The sequence below is a fragment of the Rosa chinensis genome, chromosome 6 (assembly GCF_002994745.2).
Source record: "Rosa chinensis cultivar Old Blush chromosome 6, RchiOBHm-V2, whole genome shotgun sequence".
Taxonomy (NCBI): domain Eukaryota; kingdom Viridiplantae; phylum Streptophyta; class Magnoliopsida; order Rosales; family Rosaceae; genus Rosa; species Rosa chinensis.
The window spans coordinates 66,959,735-66,973,625 of NC_037093.1; the positions used below are offsets into that span (position 1 = coordinate 66,959,735).

Genomic DNA, 13,891 nt, shown 5'->3' on the forward strand with positions numbered 1-13,891 from the left:
CACCCGAGGGAATAAGGTGTCTCATGAGGTTGCGTAGGTAACTGCAAATATTCCACCAGTTTCTTGGCCACAAAATTTTCGCAGCTTCCATTATCCACAATTAAATTGCACACTTTGTTATTAATGGAACAAAGTGACCTGAAAATATTGCGCTGCTGCCCTTCATCTTTAGGACATAGTAGAACCCGCTGCAACACAATATTAATCTTCTCAGGAGATTCCTCCTCCGCAAACTCAGCCCCATCATAATCGCCATCTCTTCCAACTTCTTCTTCATCCTCATCATAATCATCTATAAGGGCAGTTTGTCTCCTCTCAGGACACACATTAGATCTATGCCCAGGCTTGTTGCATCGATAACAGACATCTCCTGTAGGTCTAGCATAAGGATTATTAAACCTCTGATTCGGGGCTCTATTTTGAGCACCACTAGAATTGTTAGAACTGCCCGCGCCTTTAAAAGGGGGATTAGAAGCTTTAAAGGCGTTTTCTGCTCTCTGCAGTGTAGTTGTACCCTTGGCAGTTGAGGCATTAACCAAATCTGCACTCCTTTGGTAGTTATACCTTTGGAAAGAAGAAGCTCGTGAAGGTTTCTCCAACAACTCTGCTTTCAATGCTAGGTTTGTAACTTCGGCCATAGTATGAACAGTTTGTAACCCAATTCTCTCCTGAATGGAAGGCTTCAGCCCACTGATATAGCGAGCCACCTTCTGGCCTTCAGTTTCTCCTAATTCGTTACGCTCTGAATAGCGTAAGAACTCAGCCGTATAATCAGCCACCGTCCTAGTTCCCTGGACACATTCAATATACAGCCTATATAGAATCTACTCATAATCATCTGGCAAGAACCTTTCCATCATCAACTGCTTCATTCTTCGCCATGTTCTAACACCCTGCTTCCTCTGCTTCCTTCGAGTGTTCTGCAACTTATCCCACCATACTGCTGCAGTACTCTTCAATCTCCAGGCTACATGCTTAACTTGCTTGTGTTCAGGCACTTCCATAATCTCAAAGAATCTGTCCACCTGAAGCTGCCAATCCAAATAATCTTCTACACCCAAATTGCCCGAAAAGAAAGGAATTTCGGCCTTGACTTTGTAATCCTGGTCAGCTTGTCCATGTTGTTCATGTTGTAAAATTTCTTCTTCAGGTTCAGATTCTGATGTATTATCAACAACTTCACCACGTGGAGCCCTAACTCGCTGGCCTCCTTCCCCATCTCTACGCTGATTATTGTTGTTGTGGTTGTTGTTGTTCCTCTCACCCAACAATCCACGAATTTCTCTGATCTGATTATTCATGGAATTGATGGCAGCGGTAAACGCTGCTGTAAGAGCTTCAATATCTGATTTCGTGACTTCACCCATTGCTACGAAGGCAAATAAAAGAGACAGGGAAGACCTGCTTTGATACCACCTGACGCAGTCGGATTGATAACTAGGTTTACCAGCAATAAACCTAAGCAAAAGATTCTGGAGTCCACCAGAGATAAAAGAGAATAATCTCAATTTAATTGATAAAAGATGAAAGATGCGTTCTGCAGCCGCAAGCGGCTGCATAAATAAGAGAAAAGTACCCTAGGGCGACTAACAACGAAACCCTAAGGCCCATGGATAAAAACGAAAACAACCCAAAATTAACTAAGAAAACCAAAAACGGGTAAAATAGAAAAATGCAGTTTTGAGGCCCTAAACGAGCCCGAAAGCCCGAAAAAGGTCACACGTCGTGGCATAGCGACGAGTTTGATTTCTGGCGCGATTCCCTTTCCGAAAAGCTAAAGTGCGTCCCAATCGGACTCCGGAGGCCCATTTCACGTCTACTAGTCACTTTTCGGTTTCCACCTTTAGCACGATCCAATTGTTCTTGAAATTGGACCGCCATCTGTTTTACATCACATGTTCTATTAAATGTTGATCCTTTATGTCACAGGAGGCCTCCGAGCATCTTGGAGTGACCTTGGGAGTACGAAACCTAGGGTTTCGTTTTTGTGGCGGCGGTGAACCCTCATTCCCCTGACTAGGCATCGACGGGCTCCAGGTGAGGGCGGTGTGAGACGTTAGGCGAGGCAGCAATGCGGATCGGTGGGTTTGCATTTGGCTGCAGGGGTTTCTCTACGGAGGCGGCGATCTGGTTTCTAGCAGTAGCTCGATCCAAGTTTTCATATGGGTGGTGCGGCTCTAGTGCTCAAGCGTTGATCGTGGGCGTGCGGCAATTGGCCTTCTCATGGGTGGGGGTCTGTTATGAGGCGGCGACTCTGAAGAAGGTGGTATGATCGTTGTTTGCTCCCCAGGTCAGGGTCTAAGGAGTTTCTTCTTCTGATCTTGGAGATGGTGGAGGATAAGGGACAGCTGCCAGATTGGTGACCGGCAAAGGCTCCCTTGATGGCCGGCGCTGCATCTCGTTCTGAGGGGATGTGGGTGGATGTTGGGTTATAGGCCAATGGGCCACTACTTGCCTGGTTGCAACAATGTAGCCTACCTGGGCTAGATCGAAAATTGTGTAGGCGTAGGTTGTTTTTTCTTTGAATAAGTGAGCTCCGCTCTTTTAGGGTTAGGGAGTTTTTTCCTTGCAGTTCCTTTAGGTTTTTAGTTTTTTTTGGTAAGAAGTGCTTTGGCTACTTTGACAGTCGATATTGTGCTTGTACTTGTATTCTGAGTGGTTTTTCTGAAACCCTCTAGCTTGATGCAGTGACGTCGTTATTTTAATGGAACCTGATTCCGTTCCCCTCAAAAAGACTAATGTTCTATTATGGATAATGGATCTCATGCATGAAGGGAAGAAGGTAGTTCGAAACTTAACAAATTTCGGATCTCAACTTGTGGGTTCGGACAAGTGGATTAAGTAGCATTACTTTATATTGCAGTAACAAGTTCATCTACGTTTAGAGGAAGTTGAATCTATATACAAACACAATAAAATATATCAATTAATTTCCAGATAGACATATCTCTTTGTTCTTAATTATCACTAATTTACGGTAATAACATGTGGTTATACAACTATATTAGTAGAAAAATCATACACCTCCATAATTTGTTGTTTAACATATTCATGAAATCAAAGTTGAATGTATTGAAGGGATTAAATATATATTAGTAGACGACTCACTCATACACCTCAACTATTAACTAGCCTTTTTAAAGATATTCCAAATCGCCTTTTTGCGCTAACCACAAAGGCACAAACAAACAATACGTTCTCATCCTTGGTTTTAGTTTTTAATCACATCATCACACGCAAACATTAGTTAAAATTTATCGAAATATGTTCCACAAAAATTATATTATTTAGGAAAGATGGAGAATATAAGAATTGACCCATAGCCCTAGAGTTTCGAGAACGACAACGGTGGTCACGCCGACTATGTCCTGCATCGGCCTCGGCCAAGCGTGTTAGGTTTGTCTTCTGACGGGGAGACAAGTGAGCAGTGATAGAATCTCGATCTCATTTCGATACTTGATCTCGAATTTTGGTGAGGTTGATCGGCGCTATTTTTCGGTGGGTTGGTAGATTCGGTGGCTATGGCTTACGAATGGAATCGGAGGCCAAGGCTTATTGGTGGGAGGCAGGTGCTGGTACCGGTGGTGCAGGGCCCACGTTGGTGGTGGATCGGGTGCGTGTGAACTATGTTGCAGACAACAGTGAACGGTTCTGATAGTGGCGGCTTTGTCGGCGCCGAAGGTGTGGCTAGGGCTGGTGGTGGTGGTGGTCAACCGCACCTACGCCCAAAGTCGAGTTGTCCATAGCAGGCAGTTTGGTGTTTGGGCTGGTTTTGGGCCCAAAGTAGAGCCAAGTTGTTGGGATTGATCTCTCCAACAATTTGGATTTGGGACCCCGGAGGCATTTTGTTGAATACTTTGCTCAATTCAGTTCTTGTTTTGGGCGTGTTGTTTCTATGTTGGGGTAGATTGATCATTTCTATATTCTATAAAGAGTCTTAGCGTTATCACACTGTGAGTACCATAATTGCGTGTCTTGGCGAGCAGTGTGTTATAGACTGGCATGAGTTTAGAGTTGATTGGTTTGCCAATTTTCTGCATGCTCGGATTGCAAATTCTGATGGTTTGATATACAAATCTCAAGGTCATGATAATAGTTTTATTGTTAATAATTATCCTGAGGAGGTTGAAGATTTAACATCAGCTTTTGTTATTTTCTCTACAACTATTTCAGAGCAATGGTTTATTGTAAAATGACACTTTGTTGGTGTAGTACATCTTATTGGTTGTTCTATACTTCTATCTTAGCTCTAGTTGTCACAGCTCCCAAAATTATAAGAGATGATATTCGAAATGATCGTAATTCTTAACTGATTCAATGAATTTATTTTTCAAAAATTAATTAAATTTTTATAATTTTGAAGTTTAATTTAAGATACTAAAAATGAAAAAAAAAAAAAAAAAAAAAAAACATGGACCGAAAATGCTATTAGTCCAATCCAAAAGGAAGGAATCTAGGTCCACAACGACGTTCTTCACTTTCTGCCACTATATTAAACCATGCCTTCACTCTTGTTTCTTAGTTCTCCCTCTCAAATTGGTTGCCGTGAAAACGAACCCCGAATCGAAGCAGCACTCATAGGTGATGTATTCATTTCAGAGTGTATAAGGTTCTTTTAATATTTTAAAATTCCATGGGTATTCAATTGAAATTCCATGGGTATTCAATTGAAATTTTAAAAGGTCTTTCTAAATTTTGGTGTATTCAATAATTTTGAATCTTAATCCATTCAAATCTGACAATATTTTATCTAATTATTTTTTAATAAAAGGCTGGTGCGGCTGTCCTCAAGTCTCGATTAATGAAACTGTTAAATACAAGGGGGAACATTAAGCCTAAACCCCTGATTACAATAAGCATCTAGAGTATGTCCTGAAATAATATCAGGAATCTCTACATAAGACATGTATTCTAAAAAATACCAACTAGCTACTCCATTTGCTTTAAAAGTATACGGATTTTAAAAGATTTTATTAAAAAAAATGCTAGATTTTAAAAGTTTTTATAGTACTTTTATATAAGGGTTCTTCGATATAATGTCATTAGTTTACTAGAATCACAATCCAAAATGCTTACCTGCGTGGGGTTCTGGAAATAATCTCCTACTGTTGTTGCATCAACAAGAAGCGTTGTCAATTTATACTGTCCTAGAAGATTTACCTGTTTGAAAACTTGAGGTAGTTTGGTTACTGTTGAGAAGCTTCTGCATTTACACATTTCATGTTCTGTAATATTTGGAATTCGACTAATTTCCTTGTTTTCTATTCATTCAGGACTTGGAGAATGCGATGTTGGCTTGAAGGACATGATGTTTATGTAACTGGATGCTAGCAGCTTGTGGGTCTGAGCCTTTCTTTTGGAATTGCAAGTCATTAGAGAATTCAACATAGAAAGCTACCTGTAGTCCTGTACGCACAAGATGCCCCCCAGGTATATGCTAAAATGCCTGATCCAATTTTCTTCTTCTGTTGATAATTTGATATTTTCTTTTTGGTCTATGTGAAGTTGTGAACGATACACTGTGTTATATGAATGGTGCATTAAATACATTACCAAACATAAATATCAAAGAATAATTGCATTCGAAAAACAATGTGCATATCTGTCTGACTGGAATAGTAGAAATAACAAGCCCAGAAAGCCAATAGATATGCTTAGAGTTGAGAAAGTAAGGCCAGCATTGTTGGGCGTGGCCTGCATTTTGCTAGTAACGGTTGAGCTTTAGGCATGGTGAGCCCAGTACCTATACTCATATCAATCATTTCCTCACTAGGTCTCTCCCACTCAAAGCACTGAATCAGTGACCCTAAGGCCAGCCCTACAATCCGGTTTGCTAAGCCTTCACCAGGACAGCCTCTCCTTCCGGTCCCAAATGGCAACCACATGAAACCATCTCTTTCTCCTTGTACATTTTGGAACCTCTCTGGCTTAAATTGTTCAGGTTCTGCCCACAACTTAGGATCATTCTGTATGGCCCATGCGTTCACCAACAGCATTGTTCCACGTGGAACATGGAAGCCAGCCACGGTGCAGTCATCCGATGCCTCATGGGGCGCCAGAAGTGGGGCTGCTGGGTACATTCGGAGGGTCTCATATATGATGCTACTAAGATAGGGAAGCTTGGCAAGGTCTGACTCCTTAATTAGTCTGCCTTCTCCAATGTGGTTATCAATTTCAGTCTGGGCCTTTGCAAGTGCTTGAGGGTTGTTGAGCAATAGTGATAGAGCCCATTCCATGGTTCCAGCTGAGGTGTCTGTTCCTGCTGTTAACATAACCTGGTAAAAAATGCCTTAGACCAACTAATTTCATATTTTGAGGTATAAATTTGCATGTAGCTAAGTTTCTAGAGCAGTGTAATTTCTAGTTGAGAGCTTAAACTAAAGATTAGGGAAACACATAGTTGCTAGTTGCTACACAGGTATTTGCAGAGTTCTTAAGCTTGAAAATAGATGCAAAAAACAAGATGAATACTGTGATAAAGAACTTTTTGAATAAATTTCATTTAGGTAAAAGTCGGATTCTCCCTTACCAATTCATAAAGTATAATGTTCAAGCTGGAAACTATACTTGACCTTGGACTTTAGAGTTTGGCTTAGAGAACTTACATGCATCATGCCCCTTATGATTTCATCAGTATAGTATTCGGCTTCAGTTCCTTGCAGTGACAACATGACATCCACCATGGTCTTGCTTCTCTTTTCCAAAGCAGAGTCGCTCTGCATTTTTCTATGTTGATCAATCAAATCTTGCAGGAACTTATCCCTCTTCTTATGCAATATTATCAACTTCTTCTCAAGCTTGCTTACTCCTACGTGGTTTAAAACTGGTATGAAATCTCCAACGTTAGTAACCCCAGTCAATTGAAACCCCTCTGTAACAATTTGTTGAAACATTTTAGCTTCCTCCAAATCTGCTATATCTTCCCCATAGTATCTTTTCCCAGCAACCATTCTCATTATAACATTAAGTGTTAGCTGAAAAAACTTTGACTTCATCTCTACACCCTGAAACTCACCACCATTACAGCCTCGAAAAAGCTGGCAAACGAGTGACCTGATTTCATCTGCACGTATGCCATGAAACATCTGAAGGCTGCTGGATGACAATAGTTCAAGGGAAGCTATGCGTCTTAATTTGCGCCAGTGGGAGCCATAAGAAGCCCAGGTAACTGTAGTATAGTTATACCCAAGGTGTTTGCCGGCAAGCAGCTTTGGACGGTTTGCAAAAGCGACGTCGTGCTTGGTGAAGCATTCCTCAGCTGCAGAAGGGGAGGATACAAGAATGACAGGGCGGGAGCCAAATTTGATGTATACAATTGGACCATATTTGTCGGATAACTTTGCAAGTGTTCTATGGAGGGGTTTCTTAAAAAGATAGAGATGGCCTATTATGGGGAGAGAGAGAGCAGGGCTTGGTGGCAATCTCTTCTTATTTTTCTGCAAATAACCCTTGAGGAAAAGAAAGATGATGAAGAGCAAGATGTAGGAGTAGGTTGAAGTTTCCATGGTGATGGATCTGTTGATGTCTGCAACAACGAGGACAATGCTCCAACGAGGATAATGCTTCAATAATGGGTTATTTTATTAGTAAGTGAAGGTGCTGCTATTTGTTAATGTGACAGAGGTCAGATCTGCTAGAATTAGTCCACTATGCCATGCGCGATACTTCCAAAGTCTAATAGAAAATTCCTAACAGAAAGAAGGAATAATAGAAAATATCATAGCAAATCGATTTCCTGACTGCTATGTTTGGGATCTGATAGTATAAAGTATAAACAACATCCACCACATTCTTCCCGTTTCTGGAAATATTAGTGCAGAGGGCCTGCCTAGTCGTCCAAAGTTTCAATTTTTATTTTCTTTTTTAGACGATTTGTTGCTACATCCACATTTCCTTTGTATTGACTTATTGGATGGTAGGTTGATAACTAGAGTAACTGAACCACACCATCATTTCTGTTTGAATTTGAATAACTATTCTGATGAGGAGATTGTAGTGTGAACAGGGCGGATTTAGGGGGGTCGAGTCTAGGCAGCTGCCTAACTTCGAAATCTAAGATAGACTTATTTGGTTTTTATGGTTTTGTAGAATTTTTTTCTAAAGGAGAGGGCAAGAGGGTTGAGACGATACCCTGCATGTCATTTATGTTTCTTCTATTTTCTTGTATCCAATAAAGACGCCGCCTGATAATTTGAAATATTTAATTAGGGATAAGACTCATAACTAGATTTAAATACAATTAAATATAAATAACACTAAAAACTGTTCACATCTTATGGGTGTGGAGAAGTGGGTGGTTATCCGTCTAAAAGTGGGTAGTTAGTTCATGAAAATAATAAAAAAAAATTATTAATTATTTATTTAAATTTTGACTTATCCCTCACAGTTAGAAAGATATATAAAGTTATTTAATATTTTAGGGATATGAAAGTACGAAAGTGACCATTCTTGACTACGAAAGTGACCATTTTTGACATTTTGTGAACAGTGTCTGACCAGCCAACCTCAATAGTGGAAATACAAGGCAAAAAAGTAGTGAATAGTCTTGACCGGTCAAGCTCAACGGATGGACTTGCTCTAACCTTAGCTTGTAGGGTAAGAAGAAAGATTTTTTTTTTTTTTTTTTCGTTTGAACTATGCCTATACCATGTCATATTTTTTGGGTGTTGCTATTTGTACCCGACAAATTTTTTTGTATACCCAGCAACACAATTTTTGTTCTTAATTTTCCATTTTTACCCCTTATCTAAATAAAATAAATTAAAAAAAGAAGAAGAGGAAACATGTACCCCGCCGTCGTGACTCATGAGTCGTGAGTCGTCTCTTCCTCCCCATATTTCTCATTGGCTAATCGCTGTCACACCCTCAAAGCCTTCTTCATTGAAGGGAGGGAGGATCTTATTTAATCTTTTTCAAGGCCTCGTATAAAGGTTTCTATTTTTGCTGATGCTTTTTTCTTCTTCTTTTTGGGTGAAATTGGTTCTTCATATGAAATTTTAGATAAATGTTGCTCACTCATTTGAATTTAAACATCTGAGAATTTACCTATCTTGTTATCAATTCATTAGTTTGTATACAGATTATCAGTTAGAAAAATGAATCAATAACAACATATGATACTATGACTGTAAAAATGAGAGGTGAGAGATAGAAGTGGAGTGATCCAAGTTGCTAGCTAAGAGTAGATTGCTTTCTGATCTGGACTGTCTCCAGGATCAAAGAAAAAGAATAACGAAAAAAAGAAGAGAATATAGAGAGAGAAGAAGAATAATAAGAGATGATGGAAAGCCTTTTTCTTCCTATTGGACGTGTAGTTACTATTGTTTGTATTTATTTTTTTATTTTTAATTTATTAAAATAGAGGGTACTATTGGAAATAAGGGACAAAAATTATGTTGCTGGGTATAGTTAGATTTTTGTTGGGTACATTTAGAAACACCCTATTTTTTTCATAGTTATAGACTTGCTTTTAATAAGTGAGCATTTAGTTCGAATATAAATGGTCTATTCCTATGTACCATCGTGATATCATTGCAACTTTTTGATTTATTTATGGGTCCTTGACCAAAAGCACCAAAATTGACAAAAAGTATCTCACTTGGCCCAGCAACAAATTTTTATTCTCACTTACCATTTTTAATGAAAAATGACAGTTTTGCCCTCAGCTAAATTAAATAATTACATCGATCTCTCTTTCTCTCCTTCCCTCCCCTCCCCTCCCCTCTCTCTCTCTCCCCAACGAGGCCGGCATCTCTCATCGAGGAGGTCCGACGTCGGTGACCCGTGGATGGAGGTTTGTGGTCGAGAACGAGGATAGTGACGGGGATTGGGCGGAGTTGGAGTCAACGACCGCCGGCGACATCACCCCTCACGCCGGTGTTATCTTCCTCACTCCATCGCCGTCGACATCGACCGCACCTCCAATTCCGAGCACGGTCGCCACGTGAAGAACACCTCCGAAGCTCCGCCGCCACGCCAGGGTCGTCATCAGACCTCTGAAGCTCCAAGCGCCAGGATCGATTCCGGCTTTGTTCTCAGCCAAAGGTCACCGTCGCTCTCCTCTTGCTCAGATCGATTTCCGGCTTCGTCTTCAGCCAAAGACCGCCGTCGCTCCTCTTGCCCAGATCGGTTTCACCATTCGTTCGAGAACGACCTTCGTCGCCTTCATCTCGCCCACAGACCGACCAGATTCTTCAGTTCGTCACAGCCCACAGGACGGGAGTTCGGTCCGGGTTGGGCTCCGAAGCAGTCGTTCAATTTTTTTTTTTTTTTTTTTTTTTTAAGTAATGGGACAGAAGGAAAGAAATTTTTTTTTGATTGTCTATTGGGGGGCAATAGAAATCTATTGAAGGACAATAGACGTTTTTAAATTGATATAATCTCTTTGTTTTTTTCTTTAATCAAAGTTTTATTTGTCTAAATTTGGGGAGATTAGTTTATATTCTCACAACCGAAAGTTCTATTGGGGGCAATAGACGGAAAATTCTATTGGGAAGCAATAGACGTCTATTGGGGGGCAATAGAGGTTTGGGGGCAATAGAGGTTTTCAAAAAAATCCGATTGGTGGCGGCTGGTGGCCGGAATCCGGAGGCTGGTGACCGGATTCTGGCCAAAGTTGACCGGATTCCGGTGACCGGCTCCGGCGAAGTCTCCTATGGTTTTTTTCTCTCTCTAAGTAACAAAGGGATGAGGGGTAAAATGGTATTAAAAAAAAATTAAAAACAAAAAAAAATCTTAATGGGGTATTAGGGAAGACTTCCTTAGAGTGTATTGTATAAGAGGGAATTAAAAAAACTTAATGGGGTTAGTAGGAAAAAAAATCCCTAAAAATAGGATAAATGGACAAAAACCCTTTATTTATAGATAGCAGTGGCAGAGTATGTAATGACTATTTTAACATGTGTATTAATAAAAGTCATGTTTATTAAAAAAAATCTTTTGTTTTAGTTTTTAATCTCATCCTACCAATCTCACGCACACATTAGTTAAATTTGTTTAAGTTTTGAAGTTGTGAAATTTAAAATACAAAAATAAATAAATAAAGGAAATGAGAAACATGGACCGAAAATGCAACGAGCCCAATCAAATGGGAAGGAAATGTAGGTCCAGAGCGACGTTCTTCACTTTCTGCCGCTGTATTAAACCATGCCTTTGGGTCTCTGAGAAACAGTTCTCCCTCTCGAATTGATCGCCGTGAAAACGAACCCCGCATCGCAGCAGCACTCATGGGCGATGGGTATCGTGCTGCGTCGAGGATCACAACCACAACCTGCGCATAGTTCACTTGCCATGACGGTAGAGTTACCCGAAGATATTATACTCATTGATTGCTGGCGTTTGGAGAAAGATTGAATCCCCCTCTCATGTTCGTCCCGCATAAGATGTACCAGGAAGTTCTTTTGAACGAGACACTTCATTGGATTGTCCATGAATTCACGCAAGGACTAGCCATTATTGCTTTTGATTTGGCAAACGATGAATTCCGGAAAATGATGCTGCCTAATAATATTTTCAACCAAGAAAACTATCATGAGATTGTATAGGAAGAGAGTCTGCTTTGCTTATTGATTATAATCATGGGTTGGAAGAGATCGAAGGCCATGGTGGAAAGGCTGAAACTAAAATCTCAACAAGAGCCCTAGACGAAGGGGAATGATTGGTCACTCTTTACATCACTTGCTGGTTAGTTATTCCGGCCTCATTTGACTCTACAAAACAAATACCTTTGAAACCTGTTATTTGTTCAATTTATCGGTTTAGCAATCATTTTTACATAATTTTCAGATGCCTGCCTTTGAAATTAACCAATTAATTATGATTTATGAATCGATATCAAGTCAGTCTAAAATCTCAAATCAAAACCTATTGCCCCTCAAGATTTGTAACAGAAGCAGTGTGAATCAACAGAGAAAACTACAAGTAATGATAACATGTCAACCAGACATATTCTAAAATGCCTCGTATACATAATGCAAAACCAAGCTTGAACAGATATAATAGCATCTGAAAACAACATGTATATTTAGACTGGAAATAAGAGGCCCAGAAAACCAAGGAGATATAGATTGTTAGAGTTGAGAAAGTAAGGCCAGCATCGTTGGGCGTGGCCTGCATTTTGCTAGCAAAGGGTGAGCTTTAGGCATTGAGACGCCAGTCCCTTCAGTCATGTCCACCATCTCCTCACCACTTCTCTCCCACTCAAAACACTGAATGACTGACCCTAAGGCCAGCCCTACCATCCGGTTGGCTAACCCTTCCCCAGGACAGCCTCTTCTTCCTGTCCCAAATGGCAAGTACATGAAAACATCTCTTTCTTTTTGTGCATTTTGGAACCTCTCTGGCTTAAATTGTTCAGGCTCTTCCCACAACTTAGGATCATGATGTATGGCCCATGCGTTCACCAACAGCATTGTTCCACGAGGAACATTGAAGCCTCCCACGGTGCAGTCCTCTGATGACTCGTGTGGGGGAAGAAGTGCGGCTGCTGGGTACATTCTGAGGGTCTCGTTTATGATGCAATGGAGATAGGGTAGATTAGATAGGTCTGATTCCTCAATTAGCCTGCTTTGCCCAATTTTGTTATCAATTTCTGTCTGTGCCTTTGCAAGGGCTTCTGGGTTGTTGAGCAATAGTGATAGAGCCCATTCCATGGTTCCAGCCGTGGTGTCTGTTCCTGCTGTTAACATGTTCTGGGTACAATAGTGCAAAAATCTGTGAATTTGCATAATATGCAACTAGTTTTCTAGAGCTCGAGCTAAAGACAAAAGTGAAATAACATTCTAATTTAGGCTGATCAGTTAAAAAAAAAATCTTTCATACTGCAGTTGTTCTGGTTGAGAGAGCTTACTTGCATGATGCCTCTTATGATTTTATCAGTATAATATTCAGGTTCAGTTGCTTGCAGTGACAACAAGACATCCACCATGGTCTGGCTCTTCTGTTCAGAAACAGAGCCACTCTGCACTTTTCTGTGTTCTTCAATCAAATATTGCATGAACTTATCCCTCTTCTCCTGTAATTTCAACATCTTTTTTTCAAGGCCACCTGATCCAAGGTACTTTAAAACTGGCAAGAAATCTCCAATATTGTTAGCCCCACTCAATTGAAAAGTCTCTTTCACAATTTGTTCAAAACTCTTAGCTTCGCTGGACCCTGCGATGTCTTCACCATAGTATCTCTTCCCAGCAATCACCCTCATCAAAACATTAAGAGTAAGCTCGAAAAACGTTGACTTCATATCTAAACTCCGCAGTTCACCACCATTATACCCTCGAAAAAGCTTGCAAATTAGTGACCTAACTTCATCTGCACGTATGCCATGAAACATCTGAAGGCGGCTGGATGACAATAGCTCAAGGGAAGCTATGCGTCTCAAGTTGCGCCAGTGAGGGCCATAGGAAGCCCAGACAATCGCAGTATAGTTGCATCCAAAGTGCTTGCCGGCAAGCAGCTTTGGACGGTTTGCGAAAGTGACATCGTTTTTGGTGAAACATTCCTCAACTGCAGAAGGAGAGGATACAACAACAACCGGGCGGGATCCAAATTGAAGGTATAAAATTGGACCATATTTGTCGGTTAGTTTTGCGAGTGTTCTGTGGAGAGGTTTCTTAAATAGGTAGAGATGACCTATGATGGGAAGGGAAGGAGAAGGGCTTGGTGGGAGTCTTTTCTTAATTTTCTGCAAATAACTCTTGAGGAAAAGAAAGATGATGAAGAGCAAGATGTAGGAGTAGGTTGAAGTTTCCATGGTGATGGATCTGTTGATGTCTGCAACGACGAGGACAACGCTTCAACGAGGATATGCTTCAATAATGGGTTATCTTATTAGTAAGCGAAGGTGCTGCTATTTGATAATGTGACAAATGTCAGGCTAGTATTAGTCGACTATATA

At 40.5% G+C, this 13,891-nt stretch overlaps 2 protein-coding genes and 1 long non-coding RNA gene across 3 annotated transcripts; 1 reads left to right on the top strand and 2 right to left on the bottom strand.

Annotated features, from left to right (window-relative positions):
• The first annotated feature begins 5,008 nt into the window (after positions 1–5,008).
• On the top strand, positions 5,009–9,074 carry LOC112172698. Its single transcript, XR_002925330.2, has 3 exons — positions 5,009–5,177; positions 5,274–5,430; positions 8,489–9,074. It is a non-coding gene; the product is annotated as an uncharacterized LOC112172698 (long non-coding RNA).
• LOC112172697 (cytochrome P450 81Q32-like) lies at positions 5,572–7,557 on the bottom strand. The gene is made up of 2 exons (XM_024310152.2): positions 6,606–7,557; positions 5,572–6,275 (listed from the first exon to the last, which is right to left on the bottom strand). Exons 1-2 carry the CDS (start codon positions 7,503–7,505, stop codon positions 5,655–5,657), a joined length of 1,521 nt encoding a protein of 506 aa, XP_024165920.1. The 5' UTR covers positions 7,506–7,557; the 3' UTR covers positions 5,572–5,654.
• Positions 9,075–11,920: 2,846 nt separating the features above from the next.
• LOC112170027 (cytochrome P450 81Q32) lies at positions 11,921–13,818 on the bottom strand. Its single transcript, XM_024307170.2, has 2 exons — positions 12,848–13,818; positions 11,921–12,689 (listed from the first exon to the last, which is right to left on the bottom strand). The coding sequence occupies exons 1-2, from the start codon at positions 13,745–13,747 to the stop codon at positions 12,069–12,071; spliced, it is 1,521 nt and encodes a 506-aa protein (XP_024162938.1). The 5' UTR covers positions 13,748–13,818; the 3' UTR covers positions 11,921–12,068.
• Between the last annotated feature and the right edge of the window lie 73 nt (positions 13,819–13,891).

Coding starts and splice junctions, on each gene's coding strand:
- LOC112170027 (XM_024307170.2), bottom strand. CDS start 13,747: ATGGAAACTTCAACCTACTCCTACATCTTGCTCTTCATCATCTTTCTT. Junction 12,690..12,847: donor TCATAAGAGGCATCATGCAA/GTAAGCTCTCTC, acceptor TATTGTACCCAG/AACATGTTAACAGCAGGAAC.
- LOC112172697 (XM_024310152.2), bottom strand. CDS start 7,505: ATGGAAACTTCAACCTACTCCTACATCTTGCTCTTCATCATCTTTCTT. Junction 6,276..6,605: donor TCATAAGGGGCATGATGCAT/GTAAGTTCTCTA, acceptor ATTTTTTACCAG/GTTATGTTAACAGCAGGAAC.